The following is a 27,082-nucleotide window of genomic DNA, read 5'->3' as shown; positions in this document are numbered from 1 at the left end:
CCCTATAGGGGCAAAATTAGGGCCAGAGGACCTTCAGCCTCCAGGTAACTTACCCGTAAAGATACGTTGTTGCGTGATCGTAATCAAGAAGAATCACTATATAGATAGTTAACTATTTACTCGCCGTGAACGCCAAGGACACCGTGCGTGTTTAGTTGTAAATTGTCTAAATTTATTATATTTATTATATCAGTATAATGTTATTTTTGTTCATACGACTTGATATGCTTTCATATTGTTTACTGATTTATGTGTACGCAGGCAAAAAAGTACGCTGTGGTTCTGCGTCTATATATCCGTCATTAATACATCACTTCTTTCACGCCAGAATCGTCATCAAGTCGATTTATACATCTATGCATATTATTCATACTTCAAAGCTTACTCAAATTTGTGCTTGAACTGTTTGTCTTTCTTTGTTTCTACAAATGTAACATTAGTACGCAGACAGTTACCCGAATGTCTTCTATCCAGACAAACTTACGTACAACGAGTGGCGTTTTTGCTAACTGGATATACTTTATATAGATTCTACGTGGACGAGCGAGTTTTTAGGCTAGTTTTAAAATAAGCCGTAAGCGCTCCCTTCCGAATTGATAGAACGATGCTCATTTGAGTTGTCGATACCTTGTAAGTATAACGACAAATGCAAGCTTATAAAAACTTATAATGAAGCTTATAAAAAGCGCATGTGCCGTTGTAGGCTTGAATTTTGTTAGACACAGATGAAATTTACACTAGTGCACACTACGAGACTTCAAAGATCCGGCTATAAAAATTCTATCTTTTATTATCTGTTCGCCACGAACTCAATGCTCGTTGTACGTTGTTAAATTAAGGGCATCCAGATAACCGGTGCTGGGGCCAGGAAACATGGGTGTTTGTCTTATTCAAGAAGGGACTCAAATACTTGTATCGGGTAGCTCCTCACGTTAGCTATGCTACGGGGCTAAATAAATGGGACCCTGCTTTGGCAAACGTACTGCGTATTTGTAAAATTATCTGGCAAACTGACGAGCCCCCTCAGTAAACTTGAGCTGTAACGGAACAAATAGTATCAATATCCAGGTTAGGTCCTATCGCCCGTTTTCTCTCTGCTAGAACTGGCCTCGTGTACAAGAAAACATTAGAAACCTACAAGCTTATAGTTTCATTTTCTCATTCGGAAATGTGTAAGCTCATCGCGGTCTAAGGTTCGCTCTGAAGCATCGCGCTATAAAAATAATCGAACGCAGAACGTATCGCATAAACGTATCGTCGCTAATCAAAATTTGAACAACTCGAAATGTCCTGACTTAGTGTTGAGATCCCGCTTATTCATTGGTCTTTAATACTATTGGTTAAGTCAGTAGGTACACAAAGGTGGGGTAAAAAAAATCCATGTATCCAGATCATCTGTCGACATAGGACATTGCACTGGGTTACCATTATCGTATAGGATCATATCTGTTGGTCGGTCCATAGAAAAACGGCTTCTGGGAAGGTGGGCAAAGTTGTTCATGCTGTATTTGGGCAGCTGAATAGTTAAGGGCTATTAGCTCATGATCTTTGTTCCTATCTATCTATCTATCTATCATCATCATCATCATCATTACCAATAACGGCTCGCATATTTTCTCGAAACCTGCGCTGTATTCAGTCCCTATGTACACTGACCTTATACATTGGTTGTATGATATAGTGTAACATGGCTGGTAATGTTGAACTGTCGACGGTATTCTAATGAGACCTCGTTTTTCCAGGAAGGTCGGGGTCTTGGTTTGATTAGTGCGCTGTCTGTTGTGTGATTTATACAGATGTATGAATGTTGGAAGTGGCCAGCCAATGACGGAGGATATGTGACAGGCACGAGCCTAGATGAAAGTTTTCGTAATTCTAGAAATTCTTTCCAGATCATTCGTAGACGCAAATGTTTCAAGTCTTAGCTGTGCCCAAATGGACACGATTTACCATATGACTATTTTTTGGTCCCATCCACTACTATCAAGCGACATGTGACAATGGCTTGAGCAGGTGAAGCGGAAGGAATGGAAAATAGGTAAAATATATGATGCTTTTTTTGGGTCGTGGAAAAAGGACGATATAGACTTGGCTAGTGATCCCACCGCGAACGAAGAGATTCGCGCATATTTGTACCACGTATCTTGATTATCCAAATGAGTCACGGCTTGCCCATCTCGCAGTTCATTTCGCTGTCTAATAGAGTCAGTCAGATAAAGCATCGTCGTTTTCGTGTTGAGCACCTTGAAATTGGTGGATTAGTTTTAAGATGCTCTCCCTATAATTTGAAGGTGTTAAACACTATAAAGGTCTGTATCATATGTACACGGACACTCACAAAACTTGTCTAAATCAAGAAGAGTATTGTTGGTACCATGTCACTGTATCTGAAATTGTGCTGCCGTTAAATGTTTTTTTTGTGTGAGTCAGCTTAGAACAACACGTTGTTTATAGAGTTTTTATGCGAGTTTTTTTTTTCGTATTGCATAGGAAATTAATGGCTAATGCAGGGTATATGAATCTCTTCGTTCGGCGTATCGGACGGACGGAAACATGTATATGGCAGATTTCGATAGCGGACTGAGGTCTATCCACATGGCTGATTCTGACTTTATCATGACGTATCTGAGTGAGTTACAGAACTGAATGAATCTGGGATGCCCAACTTTTTTTCTGCGGAAACGAGCCCAGTTTTAGCCAGGTTTTCAGCCGAAGGAACGGTATTCCACTATCTTTGGCTGAAATGAAAAAAGCAAGTAGTTTTTTTGGCACGTCATTCTCGTGGTCAGAGAGACCTATCACGTTCATACATATACGTACGCATAATATTGACATAATTGTGAAGTTCAAGTTTACATAGGGAGTGTCGGCAGGTGTTGCGTACTCACCGTATATCAGCTCTTGTACTGATCATTCGTCATAATTAATAACCAATAGTACATAGCGATCATAATCATTCTAATAGTAGAAGTGTTGTTTTCTATTTTAACTAAGACATATATGTATCCATATAATGATGATGGTCATTTCACTAACAAACACGCGGTTGTTGAGGGACAATGCTGTAATTCACACTTTGATAATGTCAGGCCGCAACCACAGGGTTTTTCCTCTATTTTTTTTTTTTTTTTACAATCTATAGTGTACCCGTTCCGAACGATAGGCGTTGAAAGGCGCAAAATTAAAGGTGTATCTAATGCGATTCCTCAAAAAATCATATGATAAAACACTAACAAAGAGGCAAAAATCTGGTAGGACGTATTGCACGTATTATCAGTTTAGTTAAACTGATACAATCAATCCTTCTCATTGGGTCAACTCGTCAGGTATCAAGCCCTGTGTTTAATATATGGCTCATTATATAACAGAAATGTGTGATTTATGTTTATTTTACGCTTCAAAATTGAACAGTATCGCAGATACGGAGCACCGCGATGACAAATAGAAGACCGAGGAACGATGCCACCACAGTTGCTGGATAGTGCAACACGCATCGACCTCGCGAAGTATATGTATACCCACTTGGCGTTCATTGAATGGACATTCTGGCACTGTGTGCAATGATAATGACGTAATAGTTGGGTGTGCTTTCACCTTTTTCTGCCTGAACGTTTCGGTTAGATTTTTTGAAATCTACACGGTTTTTGTTGTTTCGTCATATCGTATGAAAGGTTCATTTTTCTCTGATATTATCACAATAAATTAATAACTATTATTAATACCTCATGAGAAACTACGGTGTACCTTTTGCGAGCTTTTTCATTTCATGCAGATTCTACATTGAACAACTCACAGGCCAACAAGGTTCTATTTCGTTTAAGTGTACACCGATGGATCTCCGTTTCCATCTCGCGCTGTACGTCTGCTTTGGCAGCTCGTAGTATAGCGTTAATATTAGTGCTCGTTGAAAAGAGTTCGCGCGAAATTTTTTTATCTTTTTTTTTAATTTTTTTTTTCCCTAAATCTCCTTGCCGAGGCGAACTCCAAGTCATCGAGACTTAATAATTACTAAGTATACTTGCAGCTATAGTGCTAATTGATTGGACAGCTCGACGTTGTAAGGAAACGAATGCGACACGATGCATGATATGATTACGTATTATTTGGACAATTGTCCGGAGCCTTCTGGATCGCTACTGTTATCGTTATTTCAAACGATTGGAGTATCGTGGCTTCCTGTACTCGCGGTGCTACCAATATTTGACGAGCCAACCTCATTTCTATTGTCTGCTACTTCTGCTCCCATTGGGGTCGCCTTAGCTATCGAGGCCGCGGGCGCTGTCGACGAGTGCGATAATGAAGACGTAGCCATATTACCACTTTCCTCTGCGGTGGCTTTTTGCCTCACAAACGGAAACCGCTTCATAGTAATGGATGGCTGTGATGGTAACGTTGGCGAGCTGGGACTCTCATTAGCTGGCGACATAAGCGGCGAACTGTCCGGTGGCGAAATAAGGCCCGAATCAACGGCAATCGTCATTAAACGCTGGAGTTCTGACCGATGGGCAGCTCCCGAACCAGCAAGAATCCCTTGGTTAGCAGACGATAGACGGCGACGTTCGGGACCTAAGCCGTGTCGATGATGATGGTGGTGGTGATGTCTATGACACACAACGAACAGATAAAGGTATTACGCGGTCAGAACAAAAAAGGCGATGGCGTTTATTCGCATTATCATTACAATTAACGGTAGAATGACTATGAATATGGAATTTATCTTTGAAATAAAACAGGCTGAATATCCCTCAGTGTTTTCGAACACGAATCGAGGAATATCCAGAACTCCGACGAACGTTTCGAACTAGCGCAAAGAGGCCTCTATATCGGCCATAGCTAAGGAACTACGCTGGAACTGTTGGAAGTCATTTAGTTAACTGCCAATAGCAAAAAAATGTATTTATATCGATCTACAGATCTAAATCAAGTTATAGCAAGTGCTAGAACAGCTGGAACTTCCGTAACATTTTTTAAATTCTTTTTACATATATATTATAAACTTAGAATAAGTTTATAGTCTTAGGTTCAGATATATGTTAGTAGGCATTGTTGCCTATCTAACTTATGGATATCCTGGTTTTGACAAGTTCAAAGATCAAACCAAACGAAAAATTATCAAAAAGTCTCTTCAGCTGGTACATTCGTTAATTTCTGTTTTGAATAACGTTTGAACCAGTGTTAAATATTGCTCTCAGGCAATGGACGGGCAAAAAGGAGAACTGAAGATCACTGACAATTTTCGATAATGGTTATATCGATGATAACCCAAAAATGAATACCATAAATAACAGAATGAACGCTATACATTGTTGAAACATCTGTAAATGATAAATCAGCTATTGAAAAGCATGCCGTTTTGTGCGCAGCACCCTAATTCACAACCTTTTATTCCTGAAGGCTTAATCTGAGCCTGTCAAAAGGTCCTCGTTAGAAATGTGTTTCATTTATGAGAAATACTTTAACGTCGCTGTTATATAATCGGTTTTCGAGAAACTACACTATTTTTCCCACATTGTCTATTATATTCACGGTGTAACGGCTTGGTTAAAACATACGGCTGCAAAACTCCACCATGCCCGAAAGACTCATATATTATAGCTACGCTACGATATCGACCAATCGGTTTCGGTTTTCACCGTAGTTATATTCTCTCTACGGGGAAAGCTATGAAAGGGCCGCTTGTATGGCTGTACGTTTTGTAGACGTTCAACTACCTTAAGTCAACTTAACTATTTAGTTGATAATGCAAGGCCCGACCCGCAAGGCAGGAAACGTTGCAACGAAGGTCTGCCAGTATTCTGACGCGATGTCCTACAAGGTCGGGTGAACAAGGTTAACTTACCTGTTTCTCAATCCTGTTCTGTAGAGCGTAAATTATAAATTATTATAGTATTTTGACTTTACCACGTTAAAACATATTTAAGAATCCCATCAAAAGCATTACTTGAGAGCTGATGTCGTGTATGGTTCTATTAGACAATTTGATGGTCGTAGCTCGACTTTTGGGCTCGAGTTCAGAGTTCGTCGAGCCTGCGGCCGTTCGTTTTGCGTTGCTTTAGCTCCGAGGTAACAACATCAGCCTATTTTGTTCGAAGGTCTAGATTAGAAAGGGAATACATCAGATTCTTTCTGTCTAGTCACATTTGCCGAAGCGATGGATAGTCGTCGAAATAGATGCAAGCGCGTATTTAGTTAAGGACAAAATAGTAGTGATTGGGTTTCAGAGACTACTCGATTGCATGGAACATTGTAGTGCTTCGAGCAACATAGAGTGTTCATTATTCCTGACTGGTGTATAATTAACAAATGAGAAGCATGAGCAAGCGAAGAACTAGACCGACCAGGAAAACTTAGATTAATTCATGTTCAACAGAGAATTTCTTTTTAATGTAGTCGCAGATCAAATACGTACGAGGCAATATACACAGTCTTATTACACATGTCCGCTCTTAGACCACATGGTTTTTAATTCAGTAACCATTGTAGAGGACCTCGCAGAACACATAGACGAAGAGCACACTATGATCTGAAGTGTGTCAAACAAAACGTTGGTAATATTTTTGCATTTAGTTAACTAACAAAGTAGATGACACGAAGAACCCGGGTATAGTACCATAGGATAAAAATATGATTTTTGGCGTTTTAAATTCTTTTCAATAGGCTACTTTGTTGTAGGAGTCATAATGCCTTACTGCATTAGAAGCAATTTACGCGCAAGTTCCAAGTGCCAGTTCTCGAAAAACACCAGCTTTCTTTTTCTTAATAATTATAATATGAATCTTTAGATGCCTACTTATCAGATATACTAAAATATTAAAAAAAAAAAAAAGAGCGTTATTTTTATTTACTTTTATGATGTCTTTTTTAATTAAGGCTAAATTTTGTGAAGTAGTGTCAGTTTGCATCCTACCGTGCTTTTACCTGTGATGGTGCCGATGTGCGGGACTGGGCGTTTTTAATGATCGGCTTTCCGTCGAATCACTCTTTCCGGCACTTGAGAGTCGCCTTTGTTCGGTGACATCTCGGTCTGAATTATGACTTCCATCGAGCGTTGTCCCCGGAAGAGGGTCGCGAGGTGTCCCGACTGACACCCCTTCTCCTGATACTGTCCGGGAGCGATCAGTGATCTTGAACCTAGTCACCCCTCCACCCTCTGCTAAGTAGACTTCAGCTGCCATAGAATTCTGTGACGTCGTCGCGTTTTTGTGAGCGAATAGTGGTCGACTCTCCGGTCCGAAGGGGCTGTTGGCCAACGACAGGTACTGCGGAACTTGGGCCGCGACCGGAGCATTGCCCAGCCTATTCGGGGGAGCACAGTCAAACGAAAGCACTTGTCGAAGATCGGCTGAACACCGCGGAGCGCGGGTTTGCCTGGGAGGTTTCAGCAGATCTGTAAATAAAGGTGGACGAAGGCGAACGAAGTGCTGATTATGATGACGGCTCGAAGATCACTCCGAATAATACGGGCAACCGAACGGGAAAGAGTGTGCATCTATTTTTCTTCAATAAATCAGAGTCAATGAGGTCCGAATGTTGCGAGCGACTTTACATAATTAAACATGACTAATTGAAGTCCTTAACGGCTAGCAATTTGGGTTACTGATGTGACCAGAGGTGCTAGTTTTGCGAAAGTAATTGTTGAGTAGAACATTGAATCTCGTTGAACTAGATATATTTATTGAGGTGGGAATCTAGATAGTGCATTGTCTCATTCTATTAACGTAAAGCACATTTAAGAAATAACGCGCATTGTCAAAGTAAGGTTTGTCAACTGCATCCGATAGTACTTTAAGTATGCTGCCTAATATCAATAACTCAATTGGAGGATTATGTTCGACAGGATGTAACAACGCACGAAGTCGTAGATAATACGTATGAGAGTATTTCATTGAGGTCTTTTCGAGCCAAATACCTTAGGCAATATACATAGACCTAAACTAGCAGTCCCCAAACGTATCTTGGTTGGTTTATACGAACTTTGTAAGGGCTGACATTCGGACCGTCATAGACTAAAAGTGTGTGTGTTTTTTTTTTTTATGTGTTTGTAGGAAAAGTTAACATGCGGGATCGGGTTATGTAAAGAGCAGATACAAGTCAAAGAAATAAGGCAGATAGCCAAATCACCTCTAGTATTCACCTATTTCAAACTAATGTAAAGCTGATGGACAAGTCAAATGCATGATACAGAAATTGGAACAATGCGAGCGGTTTAACTGACAATATAGTATATAAAAAATTAAAGGAGTATTAAATGCCAAAAAACAACAATGCACCTAGCATGTCCAATAAAGCTTATATATTACCTTATACTACAGCAGGCCTCGAGGGAATCACTACCTAGAAAGACATTCTGCTTCATAACATACAGTACACTTTATCTAAATTTATTTCTACCAGCGAGCGCATTGTTTAACTGATAAGCTTCAAATAAAAATGCAGCAAAAATCTGGAGAGAGCCACGTGAGTCATTATTCGTAGGTCAGCTCAAGAGCTACGTTACGCCTAAAAATTCACTATATATAATACAGGGGTGCCTTGGACAAAGAAAACCTGATGGAACCACCTTTCTGCTTGAAGCCGAAATATGAGGCAGTTGGAGATAGATGAGCGAGTGTTATGTTGTAATCTTTGATAATTAGGTTAATTTTGGACAAGGTCGTTTTGTTGGCTGGCAGAATAAAGCAGTGAGGGAATGGGGGCTATATGTGGCGGGTACACTGTTAGGGCTAAAAGCAGCTGTGCCGATCGATGAGATCGAGAAAAAAGCAAGCGTGGTATAGAAACAAAAGGAAAGATCACGTGTCTGCCAGGGTCCTTCGGTAGCTTTGGCCAGTGAGTAAGCTAAAGTTTTCACGGGGAACGTGCTAACGTGATTCATAATGTTAGGCCATATGTAAAAAGCTGATGGCATATGTAAGCTGGAATTGAAAGCACGTGATGGAAATTAAAGCTTACCTGCTATTTAGCTAGATGATTATAAACGCTAAAACAAGAGAATAGACAGGCACAAAGGTTTATAACGGTGGAGGTTTTTGGCGAACGTCCGCTTGTTTATTTTTGTTTTGTGATGTAAGGGACAGAGATGACATAGGCGCATGCGTCGCACTCACAGACAAACAGACCCTAGCAAGCTAGCAGCAGGTCCCGAAACGTTCGAATTAGCGCGCACAATAGCGAATTGGCTCCTTCCCCGCTCTCCTTTGTCATTCCCTATCTATCTGTCTGTCTGTCAATCCGTGTGTTCATCCATCTATCTATCTATCTATATCTTGTATCTATCTATCTAATCTATCTATCTATATCTATCTGTATATATCTATCTATCTAATCTATCTATCTATATCTATCTGTATATATCTATCTATCTAATCTATCTGTCTATCTATATCTATCTGTATATATCTATCTATCTATCTAATCTATCTAATATATCTAATCTATCTATCTGTATCTATCTGTATCTACCTATCTATGTCTATCTGCATCTATCTATCTATCTATATATATCTATCTGCATCTATCTATCTATCTATCTAATCTATCTATCTGTCTGTCTGTGTGTCTGTCTGTTTGTCTCTTATCCGAAACTGTGAGCCGCTCTGACCCGTTCTACATACTACGGCTGCAGACCAGGCAGCAGTTGTACCGTACTCACACTCTATGGAACGAATGAATGAACGAATGCGCTCGATCGCGCTGTCGCTGTTTCTGGGAAACGCAATACAGAAGGTCTGATCCAGTCATGTGGTGCTATAAAGATGGACATCATCATAACGTAGGTGGCGGTCCACGATCATCATCATGAACACGGTCGAGCCGGCTAGATGACTGGTCGAAATGGCCGGTTCAGCAGCGAGGTGTGAGAGATTCCCGTTGGGTTTCAGTCAATTTGACTAGCGCGATTTTTCGTTCGGCCAAATCGACCACCAGCGGCGATCGAACTGCCGGTAGGCCGGTGCAGTTTCCCAACGAACCATCAACAATTTATTACTATTATTTCCTTTCTATTTGCTATGGTACTACTGTGGACCCCTAAAATTGCAGCCAGTCGTCGTTGTCGCACCATTTTTTATATATATTTTCTAATTTTCTGCATCTAGTTAACATCAGCGGCCACTGCGGCTGTTTAACAAATATCCTCAGGTCTCTAAAGCTGCCGTAATTTACTCTATAGCGTCTGTTGACTTTCAGAGACATGAGCGACCACAGAAAAACACAGCACGAAGCTTGTTGCGTCCTCGTTTTGTCTACGCAACCGTCACCATGTAGCAAGTTCTCCCAGGTTGTACCTGTCTAAGCCTCGATTTTCTAGTTACGATATGGCCTAATCGAGACATTGACATTGCATTATTACATTCTTGTTTAATAATACTTTTAATCACGTTATGATCATCATCATTATTAGCTTGTCTTCACACCGATAAATACGTGTATATCTATATATGCAGGCAATGAAACAGGCATATAGAGACAGCGTACGTAGAAAAACAGCAAAGTAACAAAGAGTCTCAGCATATGTTTTCATACGTATACAATGAGATAGATACCAAAATGATTATACAAACATTTGCTTCTATTGTATAGAAGGTAAAGATACTCGAAACAGTAAACTGAGCATAAAAACAAAGTCGTTAACAGTTTAGCTCTATGGCCAATTGCAAAATATATTGACCCGTACCAGCTATAGTATTTCATAACTTGCTCTTAATGAAGTCAATGTTTCTGACCAAGAATTAACCATGGGCTAAAATTATCCGAGTTAGTAAAAACACTATCTAGTTTAACTACAGCTAAAGATGGTCGAGGTTGAGATACGCTCAGAAAGGTTCTAGCTTCCGTAATTGGTCGAAGGTTGATGCTCGGCCATGGATGATCATGTGGGTGATGTCATGACGGTGTCTCGATGGTCTGATGAAGTAACGGTATTCGGTAAATAACTGCTAACTGCTATTGCTACTGATCATTTGTGAAAGGTGGTGGGAGGATAGATGAATCGTTTAGATAATAACTTTTACACACAGCCGGTTTTCCCATTCTTATACGGTCCTTACTTTTAGTGTTTCATTTTTGCTCACCATTCATTACAACTCGTCTCGGATGCCCTAAGCATAGATCTTGGATATTTGGTGTCCATAACTTTGCATTTTTCCTGCGGCTTTGTTATACTTGTATGCATTTTTATCGCATATAAATGGTAGCAAAAACTGGGATAACCCTTCATATTATATATCGATGACAGAACAGGGAGATGTTATCTGATTGCGTTTACCGGCTAATCACTTGACAGATATCCGTCTATCAAGTGACTAGTCAGTATAAGTGTGAGTGCTTTTATTAGGTCTGTTTTGAAGACGATGATGGAATTTCTACGCACCTGGGGACTGCAACCCCTTGAGCGTCGTGGAAGTCTCCTGTAACTGTTGTGGCTGTAGCTGGGAAACGATGCTCCCGGGTGGCAGTAATGGGCCAGTTAGTGATGCCTCAAGGCCAGGACTAGGCGACACGGCCGACGCCCCGGAGACGCCAACAATGGCGCCGGGACCTACGAATAGTTTCCGACACGCCTGGCCCATTTGGGTGCCCGGTGATAATGAACTGAGCTGTAGATGCGTGACTACCTGGTGCGCAAGACTCGGCTCGGAAGGGTACTTGTGTAGCGGGGCGATATCCCCAAAACTGCTGCGGCGTCGACGGTTGGTGGACGCGTTCGACTGCTCGGTGGTGATCGAGGGGCTTCCTCGGCCTCCGGCTGTTAGAAAGAAGCTGCGCCGGTCCCATGAAATGTCACTGGGCGGATCGGGCTGAACGCCGGGCGACGAGACGAGATTCGATTCGACCGCCGTCTGATCGTTGGGATCAGGAGCTACGTAAGCTGCTCTGGTCCTCTTGAACCAGCTGAGCTTGCTTACCCGACTCTCGCGGGCCTCGAATGTCATCACGCAGGTGGCAACGATGATGAATCCACCGAGGCCCATCACCATCGGGCCAAGGTACGTGAGCGAATCAAGCTGCCAGTCGCGGTTCTCGTTTTTGATCAACACCGTACTGTTGCCACGACGTTCTTCTACGGTGGATAGGTGATCCGAATAGAAACCCAATGTGGCCATTGCAGCCCCACAAGCCATCAACAATAATCCGACACTAATCGCTTTGCAGGCTGACCATAGGCAGCGTTCGCTCATTTTGTCAACGGCGTCATTTGAGCAGTTGCGTTTCGAAGGTTCCCATGGGAAGTCCGCGCCCTTACCTCCACCACCGCCCACATCCATCGCTGCTATTTGCCGTATGTAGCTTCTGAAACAAAAAGTAAGGTAAAAGAAAGAATAACGTATTTATATTGTTATCTAATAGGCTGTGCATACATTACAGAGCTCATTTATTCAGTGTATTTTTGCGAATATACTGTTATTTGGATTGCCAAATGGCAATGATACATCCGGATCTACGTAGCATGTGACATGGTGAATCAAGAAAATCCATATCCATAAAAAACCTGCTCTTGCCGTAGATGTTGCTTAAAAATGCTTTACGTCGTTTTCTGAAATACAGCCTGTAAAGAGTTCGGAAAGGAGCACACAACGCATGTCGCAGTGTGATGATCCATACATAGGGATATACAGAGCCTGTTTCGCTAAAATGCGCAGATGGAACGCGACAGTATGTGCGGTCAATAGTTCTTATTCAATGGCAGGCCACCATCAATTTTAGTTACTCAAATCCCGCCCTAAAGCACCAGCATTCACTCAACAGTGCATCTACATTATTCAAAATAGTCGTAAGCGTCTGCACAAAAGAGCGAATCCAATGTTCCTGGAAAAAAATAGGGCAAACCCTATATTAAGGTATGCTTTTTCTTGAATTAAAAAAAAAAAAAGCCGTATCGATCCTTTGACAACTTTACCCTGTACGTAAATATTTTTTTAGAAATACGTATAAGCATATATTTAGCTTTAATTTCTTTCTTACGGTTTCAAAGTGACTCGATGAACAAAATCAAAATACAACTAAAGTTAACCTTTCCTCGTCAAGTTCCCTCTTAGCCCATAACGAACATTAACAGAGCTCCTGACGTTCGTAAGATTTTTTCGTGTATATATATACGAACCTATTCTTAGTAACACACAAACTCAAAAACAAATAACTCAAGGCCAGTACCTTTTCTACCTTAAGCTCTATGTTTCGATTGTTTACGTCCGGCATCGCCATTTGGCATTCTATTAGACGACTGGCTCGCGACACAAGACGAAGTTTATTCATGCCCAGATTGGCATCCAGGCCATCGCGTGTCCCTAGGATCGACGTGCAGTAACGTTTCACACTACGCTATGACGGAGACCGCGTATAGCACTCACAATTCCTGCAAACTACTAAGTATTAAATGCGACTCTACCCCCTCAATACGTGCACACAGGAGTTTACTAGCAAAGGCGCCTGAACGCAGTGCAAAACAAAAATCCCTCCTGTTGAAAATGATACCCTAATGCTGTGTTATGCGTTAAAAAAGTCAAAAACAATGCTGTACAGATCCCGTAATGGGTGCCAAGAACAGGCTGCACGTTGTCATTAGTTAGTTAATGGCAGATCGGAAACGCTGATCTTATTTGAATGGCAGGTGTGTGTATATATGTAAGTGGACAAAAGACAGTAATTTTTTTTACCGTTGAATAACCGTTGCCGGCGGAAAGATGTGGGTATCTGGACATCAAATGATATTTTCGCTGCGCATGAGGTAGCATCGAAGTGAGAAACAAGCTTATTTATCTAAATTTCAAGATCGTTCAATTAAACCATAGACTAAGTACGCCACTGTACGACCCTTATCAACCGATGTTAGAATCACTATCGAATATAGCCAAAAATAGAACAATAACCACCTTAAGAAACCAAGGTGTTCATATATTTTAGTTATAAAATCAGCTTTACAACATAAGTTTCCTCTTATGACTTAAATTCATGTGTCGGATGCCCAAAAGGGGCAATTGCCGTGTGCCTCTCATTATTCTGCTATTGACTGAAGTGCGTTTGTTCATTATTGGTAAATTTACAATATTAAAGCTGGCCCGCAGCACTATAAAGCGTTAGAAGACAAACAGGACGCAGACAAACGGAATAGGTATGACCAAATATTTCAAACAAAAAACTTTTCCTTCAACATTGAATTCTCTATGGACCATTATGCATTCTATGAAAGCGTTATGTTATCCACTGAAATATAAAGTACGATAGCTTAGTGTATATATAATGAATTCTTTCTAGGTTGCAACAATGTTCGTTAAGTGTTCTTATTTTTTCGGTTATTCTGCTCGCCTAGGTAGAAAGGTAATCTTAACTGGGTCATGGGCACCAACAGCGCATTTTACTCTGGTCCAGCTTTCTATGTTCGAGTACAAAAAAACAAAGGGCTCTATTTGGGTCACATCTGCTCTTTTTCTGCTGTGTTTTTAATGATGGCCACCGAGAGCGGCATGTAAACAGGCAAGCTTGTCTTAGCGACTCAAGCCATATAATATAGTCGTCCTCGCCCGAAGCTCCAGGTCTGTATAATAGGCATCAGAGACAGCAGCTGTAACGATGGCACGTGGATTAGCATCGTGGGGTTTTCAGTAGCTACTCATAGGTCTTCAGTCAGAGCACTCTGTCTGTCTGCCTGCCTGCAAGTGTAATAGGACATTCAATATTATAACGCTATCAACATGGTCATTGCTACTAGCAAATGCTGCGACTTTCCGGCTGTATGGGTGTCGATCGGCTGTCGATATGGATAAATACTGCTCGTGTCCACAGCCTATTAGGCTTAGGCTATCGCGCAAGGTGGTTTAGTTTTCTTCGAGGCACTGAAGAGATTCAATTTCCAAGGTCGTTTGCAGACATTCTGTCCCACCTAACTAACAAAAGCGAAGAGTGCATTCCGGCAAATGGATTCAGGAGGCGATTCTCTATGTCTTTGGATGCGGCCTGTGGAAATTGCTTCGAAAATAAACCTTGTCTCGGCTAGATTTCGAAGGCACTGGCCTGGGTTAATCGCTCTTTTGGGAACGCATTTTTACCACACTGCAATTCTACTGCCTAAACTGAATACACTACAAAAGCTCGATAGCTACTGGCCACATTCAACTAATCGACGGAAAACACTAGCGCCCTATTTAATTTCCTTTCTGTTGTCCGCCTAAAATTGTGCTCGATAAGGTACAGCTAGGTATTTCAATAGTACGCGGATGAACTGGCAAGGTGAGCAAGCATGTCTTTGGCCAGTATGTTCAACGCTGAGTTCCGCCTTTAATTCTCTCTTTAATATTTAATTCATCTATTTGTTTGGCAACTCCCGCCCACCTCATGTCTACGTGATAAATTACCTAGGTAACGAGCGGCCCACGAAAAAAGTTGTTTCGTCATTTAGATGCTCCGGGTTTGCTTAGCGGGTACATGGGATTCATACTGCTTCTAACAAAGTCTCAAAGATCATATTGATCCTTGCATAATAAACATCGTATAACATGTATAATATCACTAATTCATAATATTGCTATTTTATTCAGCCTGCTTGCTTAAATCAACAGTTTGTGCGAGCAAAGGCAACAAAAAATATAGTTATTTAGACATAACAATACATAGGGAATAATAAGGTAAACTTTTTCTCGTTGGATTCGTTCGAAGTTTAAACTAGTAATCCGTATCATAGCCTAAAATACAACAGCACATATGGCAGGGCCCTAGAGAAGGCCGTGACATTTTTCGATGGTAAACATCAATCCATAAGTTGGCCTAATCTCTCGATTTGAATACTAAATATGAAGTTTTAGTTATTCACTGTTTGCTAGCGAATATATTATACAATTTCTGTAACTGAAAAAATCTACATTTGCTATAGTTCAAACAGTTGCAGATCCAAGGCACTAATATGCCCAAGGTGTTACTTTTTTTTTTTTTTTTTTTTTTTTTTATTATAAATCTACAGGCCTATCCACAGTCCTAGAAAAATTGTAGCTAATTATTTCTTTCATGCCTATTCGCTGTAGTACGCAAGAGTACTCATCTTTGAATGGAATAAGTTATTGGGAAAATTTCGACAATCAAGCCGTCCACCACCGATGTGGAACCGCGTCATTGGACGCTAGCCATATTCATACAATCATATCCATCGCCTTGCCAACATTGTCCTGACTAAGTAAGCGAGACGGTTAAAGGTCGTAGATTTTTCTCTGTACCTGTTGTATCTCTAACTAGACTTTCGTAGTGAAAATTTTCCTGACAGGACTGCGCCTGTTCTTCACTCACCATTGGCAGTTTTTGTTTGTCTTCGTCTTGTGGAGCAGAGGAAGTTATCACTCTAATTCTAATCATATCAAGTAGAGCTACGAGACGCTTCTTTTATCCCCTTTAATGCCCAGCTGCCCCTTTCAAGCTGTTAAACCGCTGTTAAAAGACGTGCGACTGAGGGTGCTCGTGCCGCTGGTGGCCCGTGCGTTCTCTGCACGCACGAAAAAAAAAAAAATCAATTTTAGCTTTCATCATCAAGCTCTTCTCCACCCACTAGAGTTTGCTGGCTTATGACAGCCAGCTTCCGATTACAAATGGCTAAATTTAGTGGTAATTTTTATGTTGTGTAGTACCATAGCAGTGGCGCGCTCAGCATTTACGTGTAATATACCTTTCTTGCCGCCTTTTTCCGCTCTGGTTCGCTCGCTAACTAAGCAAATAACAAGAAAAACTACTCTGGAGGACATCATAGCTGTTTGTAGCTTGTGGTGCAAGCTCTACTTTCCCAGCATTTTTTTTCATTGACCATTGTTACTCCGTACTGCCACCGCTGCAGCATCAGAACGCTCGATCAATAGCAAATACTAACGGGTTGACCATTATAGACATAGGTCGGCGAACGCTTGCCTTCACTTCGCATTGCATATATTTTACGGTTGGTCTTTTTCTTTTATAAACCTTACAGTCTATACGCGAAGAACGTACGTACGCGTCTCTTGTAATGGCCGAGTGGGGTCACACCCTAGCATAACCCATTTCCACTTCCCTATTCTATTTATATTACCATACTGCGATGAGTAGCTAACCTACATATATATAGATAGATGCTATATTATCCATCTATAGATGGATAGATATTATATCTCAAGTGTTATTGTCTGCGCAGGAAGTTCGCTGACTGGCACATTAGCTTATTTAGTTTTGGCCGATTCGTTTCCAATCCTTTTAGGAAGCCGCTGACCTGAACGTTTGAAAAGCAATCCAGACAGAGCTCCACTGTATTTGCTGTTTTATCGATCGGGTGGTGCTCCATATCTCTCGCACAACTGAGGGTCCAAGGACTCACCAGCAGCAGCAGCAGCAAAAATGTCCGGAGCGAGATGCCATGCAAACAACTAGTTAGCGTCACGACTCCATAGCACTGTACCATATGCCATTGCAAACGGTGCGGCAAGTTTTGATGCTTGCAGCGGCTAGAACGGCAATTCTGGCTTTGGATTGGCGTCACTTTTTAATATAGAAATAGAACCGTTACTGTGTGGTGGCAAGCCAGCTAAGGTCCGAGGCGGCAGTGGCCTGCCGCACGCATCAGTGCGCTTTAGCGAAATTTTAAAGGTGCGTCCGTATTTTATGTTGGTGAGCGCACAAGCAGAGCGATCAACAACAATTCAGTAAATACGAGTTTAATATATTTCCGGTGATAGAAATGCAAGCAAACGGCCGAACACAGAATAGGACGAGTTCGTGCGAAGTACTATCGGATGCCGACAGTCAGAACATGTCATCATTATTATATTATCAGAATGAGATTGCCAGTAAGGCAAATAACGGCTAGGCAAGCTAATGAGGCTGAAGCTGCAACAAAGCGTTTGTGTAATAGCTTTTGACGCGCAACTAACAACAGAACGTGGTCTTTAATGATAATTCATTCTGGAAGACAAACACAAAGATATGGTTTTCGAGTTGAGAGCGTAAGCATATGGTAATGTAGTAGGAAAAAGAACGAGGTTTGGCGCCTCGATGAGAAACTTTAAAGCACGTAGAAGTAAAAGCCATCGCAACAAACGTTGTAAACGACGTTCTATTGCCATATACACTGAATATCCGCTTCACTTATTGGCAGAACGATTAACCGGCTATATCGGCCCTATTGGCGATACTGACTTAAATGGCAGGAGCAGTCTAAGGCCATAGACTCGCGGTGCTTGCTGAACTCCGGTTAGAGCTGCCTCCCTAGCAGGCTCTAAGTGGAACAGCAGTAGCACATCTCCATCCGCTGTGATTTTAAATGGGAGAAGATGGAACAAGCATTGTCCTGTTCCGTTCGATCTCTCCAATCAGCTTTTTTCTCTTATCGTTCTAACGCCCAACTTCTAATAATACCTCTGTTGTGCAGAAGTAGTATGGAAACACTACTGAACTGAATCAGCTTTCTGATCTGTTTCTTCTCTAGCAGGCGGCTGTAGTCTGGAATTAGAACATACATCTTATTAGGGACGGCCTAGGCAGTGACCGTAATGTATATTTCAGGACCCGCGCAGATCTACGCAAGCCTAGTACTCTCTCATGTTCTCCTGGATCTTGTCCGCTTCTGCATAATTAGTTTCTGCTTTTAGCTCGTTTCCGTTGACTGGCTGATCTCGCGTGACCGTCGCCCACTCCGCCACATTCGATATCGTAGCGCTGAAGCAGCAGTTATATACGTTCATCACTTATTGCGCTTGCACGTTAATTCAACGCGAGGACAAATGGGACAAACATAGATATGGGAAAACCACAGAAAGTCAAAAACAGTTCCGCCCGATAGTTGGAAAAAAGTGAGATGAATTTTCTACGTGAACAAAACGCGACAGTCAGGGAAGGAGAGAGAAAAAGATGATTTTTGACCTCTTACATCTCTTCCGTGCCTTGGTCTCTCCTTAGGCCATGATATTTGCTTTTTTGCTTGGTTACTCCTTACGGTCGTCTTTTGCTGTTACTGCTGCTGCTGCTATGTTCCTGGTGGATGGCTCTGCACCGTATGGAGCCTTGGAGACAGGTAAATCTAGCGGTGGCAGCTGCCAGAAAGTACAAGTGTCAAAGAAGACAGAGACAAGTTGGTGTCGTCTGCACGGGATCGTTCGCCAGCTTGTAAAAATACGTGCCGTGTGAATGAAAGACTGACTTGGGTGTTTTGAACAATGGAAAAATGAAAAAAAAAAAAAGAAAACGGTAATTACGATACAATAAAGTCAGACATCGTGGAAGAGCTTTTGGAAGGTGCGATAATCACACATTCAAGGAAGAAGGTTCGGTAGAAATTTCATTTTTATATCGCGTTTTGCCTGGATGACCAGATTAAAAAGGCTAGAAATACCAAATTTAGCTCAACCAGTTTTAGCTGTAACTCTGTAAGTTCGAACAGTTTATACGCCATTAAGCAATATTAAGGTAACATAAAAAACTTGCAGATACTGCGCAACGGTTTCGATAACGTTAATATTGCCTCAAGGATTTCATCAAAAACCAATAAGATATCCAAAAACTAATGTTAAAAGAATACGATATATCGCAAATACAAATATATATATATATATATATATATATATATATATATATATATATATATATATATATATGCAGCGGAACGTGTATACAAACAAGGGCAATTTTTTATTCTCTCCTCACCTCTAATGCGTTTACTCAATAGGGAAACTACAGCAATACCCGAATATAAAGCGCGAAGCCTTATAGCTCAAATTGATTTCATCACAGGACGCGACAGATTCGGCCGGATCAGGTAAAACTAGTTAGTACACTTAAATCGTAATGATTAACTATCATTAATACGATCATCATCGAATAGGAACGTGCCCCATTGGCGAAGAAGTATCTCTATTCAATTAAAGAAGAAGCGAGACTCCGTCCTTGTCTTCCCACAAAAGCGCTAAAGGCATTATCAGCTCTGGATTCAGTCATGCCGTTTACGGTTGAAGAGTCTAACGTTTATTCTCTAGTTGTTTAGCACGCGCGACGTCCACCGCTTTTTGCAGTTATGGGCACAGATGCCGCAGGTCCGCCACAGCGAGTTCAGGCACTCTATTCTTGTGGTGCAGACAGCATGTCGGTATTTTAGGGCTAGTCACGGTTCGTCTAAGCAATTAGAGCTTAAAAAAGGGTGGTTACATTCAACAACAATTTTTGGTAGGCCCAGTATCTCAACGTCGCTTAAAAAACCTCAAGGGGACAACGCTCACCATTGTTGTTGTTGTCGTTGTTGTTAATAATAATAGTAATAATAGCGGGCAAACATGCATACATATCGCTTTCTTCCTCAGTGAATTCTAACTTGTTAACCTGTATCAGCCTTCAATTATAACAACTGACAATAATAAAGGCTTAATAATAAAAAAAATAGTTCCGTTTTGGCCAACCTCAGGACACTCATTCACATCCCCTTTGCTTTTGGCTTTTGGTGCTGTTCTTTCAGGCGATCGTTTCTCGAAAGGTTCTTTCGCGTAGTATAACCCTGCTCTACAGGTCACAGTATGTACACGAACGGTGTATACTATAGTTGTACGTAATCATCTAGGTTGTTTGGTTGTCCCCAATGAGTGCCCTGCTGGAAATAGCAAAGTTCGGCACAGAACCCAATTCAGGCAAATCCTGCAGGCATGGCTGATCACGCCGCTTGGTATGCCGGCTGCATCGGACCGGGGCATCTGCGCCGGACGAAACCCGCCGTGTAATCTGCAGCCTCTTTGACCCACTTTCTTGGAGCGGATGAGACCACGATAAGGCGCCATGATTCGAGGAGCGTTCAGAGAAGCCTTGTTCGCCCCAACATTCTTTCCTGAGTGCTTTTATAACTGATTCAAATCTCGGATTTGCTCCATTTTTGAATGAAAGGAACAACGAACCAGTATTGCCGGTGGGGAACAAAAGAGGGGCTTATCCAGGTCAAAGGGAAGACGGCAAAAACGGCATCAGGCAAACTCGTCAGAAAGTCTAGCCACAGCTTTTTCGAACATGCTTGGAAGACACTGAAAAGTGTGTTTTCATTTTATGTGTTTGCGCCTTATACTCAGCATGCCAGGCTGCTACATTGGCGTTTCCTGTAGGCCCAGGTGGTCTGAGTGGACGCCCTTTGTGTTGAAATAAAATACATTTTGTGGCAGAACAGTCTGACATTGTGTGTATACCAAGTGTAGGGAAGCTGGCGTTTTTTAACTTCTTTCACTGTGCATGTCTTATTAAAAGGGTTATGCGAGGGTTCATACGTTTACGTAGTTGCCAATTTCCCTCCTGTTCAGTTGTGTTTGCGTACGGAGTCAACGTGGATTATAAATAATACGAATTTGAGGTTGAGTTCGCACTGAATTTTTATTCATGGTTGACAGCTATTTTTTTTTTCCAATAAAATAATTCACAGATTGGGCTAGCCTCTTTTCCATAATTGAAAATTTCCCCTAATGCTCTAACTTTTTACGAATGGCGTCGTTGAGCTAACATTTTTAGCAAAGTAGCTTTAAATTCATTTATAGTTTTAAACATACAAAGCGCAACAGCTTGTCTGAAGTTGGCCAAAGTAGAATATTCTTTGAAATCAAGCATTTTGTATCATGCATCCCAACAATTAAGTCGTACGCTACCGGTAATCGCTGCTGAAGCGGGCCAATTAGCTAATATATTGGGGCAAAATATATTTAAATCTGTTTTAATACTTCATGTACAATTTTCACCTATAGGTCCAAAGATTTACGAGGCCCCTTAGAAGTCACATACGTTTATTTTCAAGACGAACCAAACAGCCTTTTTGCTATAGATTGAAAAAATGAAGTGGAAAAGAAAACCATTGATCAGAATGTCACTCTATTCATCGTTGTCGATCGATGTATTGTCCATTTGATTGGTGGGCGTCCTTTTAAAAAATCGCTTTAAATTAGGTGCTCACATATACGTATATGTAAACACGCCCGCGCTAGATCGAGCCATCGGCAAGAAAAAATTGCAATAGAGGCCTGAATTAGTACTATGCAGCACTGTTATTAAGGGTGCTGTAGTTGTGTATTCAGAGCGTCTAGATGTCACTCAGAGCAGGACACAAAGGAGAAAATAACAATAGCATTACTGTTATTTCGAGTGCCTTTGCTTTAGTTTGTTCTTTGTGTTATAACGAGTCCGCAGAACGGATACTGCCTCCTTTCCCTGATTCACTTAAATAACAAGAGTACACAATGAGGGTTGGAGGTTTCCTCTTTCGTAGAATAGAGGGAGCTAATTGGTGATCCGGTAGTCGCAACTGTGCGCAAGTCCACAGTCAGCTAGAAAACCAGGAAAGAAACTAGGAAAAAATTGATCCATTTGTTTGGAGAGACGATACTGGAACTCTGCTTTCGATCGATCTCGGGATCAAAGAATATAGAAGATCGTGTTCGCTACATGGTCCCACAATGCCGCAATGAGATCGAACAGACTTAGAGTCGATCGTTAACTTTTAATAGTTTCCTTCGAAGAAAAACCGACTATTTATAGGAGTGGAGCCGGTCGAGGCACAAACGGATACCAGATGCAGAGATTCTGATAGACATTCGTGCGTACAGCATCAGATTTTCAATCGGTGAACGCTAGAGGTTTTTATTATCTCCAGATCATTTGCGTTTCAGTTAGTTGATTTGATCATCTCAAGACCTATTTACAGGTATCACTGATTATATTATAATTATAACATATCCCCAACGATTGCTAAAATCTTGTTTGAGCTCGGAAATAAGAAACCAGGGTACTTAGTCTTTTTTGAAGCAGCCATACGAACCCATGAGGAGTATTTCCGCTAGACGTCAACGTTAACGTTGGCTGACGACGTATCATTAACGTTCACCTGACTAAACGAGCTGCAACGCTTTCAGAGATGGACCAGTCTAGGGATGGTAAAGGGACTGTCCGCCTAGGTACTAGGTAGGAGTCGATGGCAGATACCTTGCAAATTCTCTTAGACACAGCATTAGATTAGCTGTTAGGTGGATTGGATGGTATTGTATAAAAGAATCGAAACGTCGTGGAAGTGTCTCCATTACGGATGCGTCATGTCGTCGCATGTGAACGAAAAGGTTCTGCGTCATTTGGGATCATCGACGTTTAGGTAGCGACATGCAGTGAATGACGATGGAGAAATTGAAATGTAGAGCTTGACGAGGGGGTAATTTGCTTTTCTTCTAACTCGTTTTCCTTTGGAACTTCATCTGTCGTTGTAAAAAAAAAAAAGTAAAGAACGTACTTTTTATTATCCCATGTTGAGGTTGTTGCTTGGAAGCCAGTACCGGACGCGGTAAGTCACGTTTATAGAATCCTGTTTCATTATACCTTACGTGTATAAAGGAAACCCTGGATTCAATTAGCAATTCATAGTATAGGTAAACAAGCAACGCTATAATACTCTGGTTGGCCATGATGCGCTTGGCACGGCTGTTTGCTAACTGAAAGCACACAACGATACAGGCAAAAAAAATGTACACTAGTTTTAAGTAGGCTAAAGTCCGATTTTGGGAAGGCACACTTAGTATCATAAAAAAATGTAAAAGGACAATCCTTTTAGAATATTTTAGAGACGAAATATAAGCAACGAAAAATTGATAAAGCTTGATTCTATTTAAGCATGGCTCTGGCACATAACGACAAAAGTGTCTAACGTTGTTCTTTTCACTTTTATTGGAAATCATTTTAGCCGCTATTAAAATCTAACCTGACGACCCTTTAAGTAACTTTTAATTGATCATATTTAACATATCTAAGTAGCAGCTAAAAAGCCCCTAGGGAAACAACTAAAAGCATTATCAAGGTATAGTAGATTAGGATAGAAGTAAACTTTTTACCTGCTCTAACTCACTCAGACAGGTGAAGACTTCTGCAGCTCCGTGACGGCAAGCGCCTGACGATAATATGACGCTAAATATCACTTCAGACCTATGGAATTGTGCAGCATGCTAAATAATGATTATATTCTGTTTTTACTATGTATCTCTTTGTGAAAGAGACAATTAGGAAGGGGCAGTTGAAATTCTTGTCATATCGTTGCCTACCACGAGGCTACGAGTTCAGTTTAAGCTCAATTCTATTATTTGCTTTCTTTATAATCATTAGTATGACTATGTGGCGGGGCCGGTGGAACGTTGCCTAACTCCGATCGTTTAGACACCAGGTCATCATAAGCACATTAACGTGATGTATGACTTAAGATCATCGTTTTCTGTTCACTTGGCCCCGAATTACCGCCGAACCCTTATCTGTCAACCCGCTCAGAAAATACTCGTAGAAATACCCGCTGCTGATAATTCGCCTGTCTTCGTCGTTCGTTCGTTCGGTCGTTGATGATTCGTTTTTTATCGAGACCGGATCCGGCAGTATCAATGGGAGCCGCTACGGCGGCAGTGGTTGTAATAGCGCAAAAGATCCGTGTTCTCTACCCGCCCTCTTTTTTCGTCTGACCGAACGATGAGCCGATCGGAAATACAGAAGGCGCTAGGATTTTATCTCTACTCATGATTTTGCGAAAAAAGCAGGCAAATAAGCCAGGTATTGCCAGTTGTCCAAATAGATAGCGGACTTACCACGCGCTTTTTGGATAGTAGTAACGTAGAATAGAGCCTGAGCCAGCTGTGAGTGGCGTTTGGACAATAGCGTTACAATATGAAAGTCGACAATTGGTGTGTTCTGCTTGGGCTTGACTGGTTTGGACGAGGCTAGGGGCACGTTAGGTTAATTTTTTTTTAGGTGAGTTGTATTATGGAAAGCGCTCAGTAGTTTTCTTCAAATCGGAGTGTTTTTCTCTCAAATGAAGGCTAAACGATGGAGCTAAAGGTCTGCTATCTTACGTCGAGAGTTAACACAACTAAAGTAGTGCAAACAATTCAACAACGGACCAAGCCACCTTGCTACACTTCCAGTCTCTCTCTCATTAAACTCTTTATTGTTATACTACAAGTCTACTCATCTATAGTCACCTTATCTAAATGCTTAATTCGATTGTAATAATCTTAATATTTTTACAAAACTAAATTTAGGTATTGACTTATCGAGATAAAACCAATGTCTGTCTCGCAAGTCTGGTATATGTAAGCAGCTGTCCACGTTGGTACTGGATTATAGCAGATGCAGTGACGCCACACCAATGGGTCTGAATGTTAAGCTTTCGCTGGCTAACAGAAACAAAAGCAGCGGTAGCTAAAACGTGCAGATAATAGATAAGTAAGGTTAAAATGTAGGAGTTTCCGATACCGACAGATGCGGCCTCCGGTCCCATAGGAAGTTGGGTTGTCGTTTGGGTTATAGTCGTCGGTAAGTACTGATCCAGCAAAGTAAGCTCGGCGTGACAACTCGTCTCCGGCAAGAATCTAACACCCTCGTACATAGAGCGGAGCCTAAAGAAACACAGCGCAGAGCATAGGTTATCGTACGCTGGGTCTAGACAATACACAGCTCAAACCGTTCTGGTATTACTGGAGTTCCTCGAAAATCTGATTATACAACCGACCAATGAGACCCCTCCCGCCCAAGAAATAGGCTAGCGGCAGGCCAAGCTCTGGCTTGGTTTCCTCCTAGGAGTTACGATGCAGAAATATGATTTGAGTCCTGTCGTCCAATACAATGCGAACGTTCGCAGCTGACTATTCCTTGCGATATGACCTAGATGCATTTTGATTGTTGTCGTCAGCCTACTACTGTGCTTTTCGCGGTTGTCGATTTGAGGCCAAGTAACGGCCTGATATGCACTTCCAACTTGACAGTGCAGAAAAAGCAAAGAAGATTAATTGAAACCCACAAAAATGCCAGTTTATTCTCAGCCTATCTGGGCTCAGTTCGTTTTGAAAACGGCTGCGGGTCCTGAAAGAAAGTAGGATTATGTTCCAGAATCAAAGGAAAGACGGTTTTCTATAAATTCTTGAAGTCAGTCTAAGAATTCTGTCAACGTTCAACTGCGCTAGTAAAAGACAGCTGTCTTTGCGCCATTTTCCGCTCGTTTGCATCGAACCTTTACTGAGCCAGATAGCCACATCGTAAAAAATTGGACGACCTACTAGTACAACGCGGTTGTCGCTTAACCCGAAAACAGATTCTGCTTACGTTCCACCGGCCTGCAGCTAATCGTAATACGCGCACGCATATATATATATATATATATATATATATATATATATATACTGCATGTCGCACCCTTATGCGAAAGAGTCCATCGTTAAAACCATGTGTTTTTTTGTTTAATTGAAATTTTATATGGGCAAATGCTATATTAGTTGTTATATATATTATAAACTGCGTGCCGATATCACTTGAAGTGTCGTCTGCTAAATGGGTTTCTTGAAGCAGGTGATGAATGGTATCAATACGCGCTTAGTTCATCTCAGTGACTCTTATCAAAACCTTCAATTCTCATGGGGTTCAGGTTTTGAAAATTTCGCGGCTTTCTCGGACTGCTTAGCGCGCTAGCTAGGTATGCACTACGTAATGTATTTTCATTTAGAGGTGATAAATACTGTAGTAAATTATCAGGCGATTCGGCCGCATGGCATATTCATCATTAATTCGCTCCGAAACAAGGGATCTGCAGCAACCCAAGTGTATGAATGTCTGGTTAGGTTGAATGCAATACCCCATCCCCCAATCCACCATGATGCATCTGGTGTATTTAATGCGTTCTTCTCTATTTAGTGATTCATTTGTTCCCTATATAAAGATTTTTCCATAATAATCTTCGCTGCATTCGACTGCCGAAAGACCTGTACCCTGTCTATGAAATTCCGCTGTCATCCATTAGGTTTATTTGTTCAATCACTGATTGGCCAACTTTTTGTTAGCTACGCAGGCGATCATGCGTCGTCCTCGATTCCGTTGCGTGTAGACGACCGCAAGCTAATTCGGACTGCACACTGTCTCTAGCGATGAATGTATTGGAAGAGAGGAAGAGCAGGGCACCGCCTTGGGTCTAATCTCGCGGATTAAAACTATCCTTCGACACAAGTGCAATGAAGCCAATAGAAGATCTGTCTTTCTACACGGTTAGTGAATGCAAGCAAGCGTCATATATTGATGTATGCAGGTGCGCTCTATACTATAGATCAAGTTATCTCGCATT

The 27,082-nt window shown here is 41.4% G+C and overlaps 1 protein-coding gene across 3 annotated transcripts in view; it reads right to left on the bottom strand.

Annotated features, from left to right (window-relative positions):
• Window positions 1-151: 151 nt before the first annotated feature.
• The window catches only part of LOC111245186 (uncharacterized), a 101,958-nt gene continuing 75,027 nt past the window's right edge, over window positions 152-27,082 (bottom strand). For all 3 annotated transcript variants that reach the window (XM_086979220.1, XM_086979221.1, XM_086979222.1), the window contains 3 exons: window positions 11,372-12,291; window positions 6,919-7,387; window positions 152-4,601 (listed from right to left, as the gene is read on the bottom strand). In XM_086979220.1, coding sequence (XP_086835346.1) covers window positions 4,151-4,601; window positions 6,919-7,387; window positions 11,372-12,291 — 1,840 coding nt within the window. In that variant the 3' untranslated portion in view covers window positions 152-4,150. The remainder of the gene's footprint in view (window positions 4,602-6,918; window positions 7,388-11,371; window positions 12,292-27,082) is intronic.

Source organism: Varroa destructor, unplaced genomic scaffold (genome assembly GCF_002443255.2).
Source record: "Varroa destructor unplaced genomic scaffold, Vdes_3.0 BEIS01000002.1, whole genome shotgun sequence".
NCBI classification, from domain to species: domain Eukaryota; kingdom Metazoa; phylum Arthropoda; class Arachnida; order Mesostigmata; family Varroidae; genus Varroa; species Varroa destructor.
The sequence above is the reverse complement of the archived record's forward strand: the minus strand, read 5'-3'. Positions and strand labels throughout refer to the sequence as shown.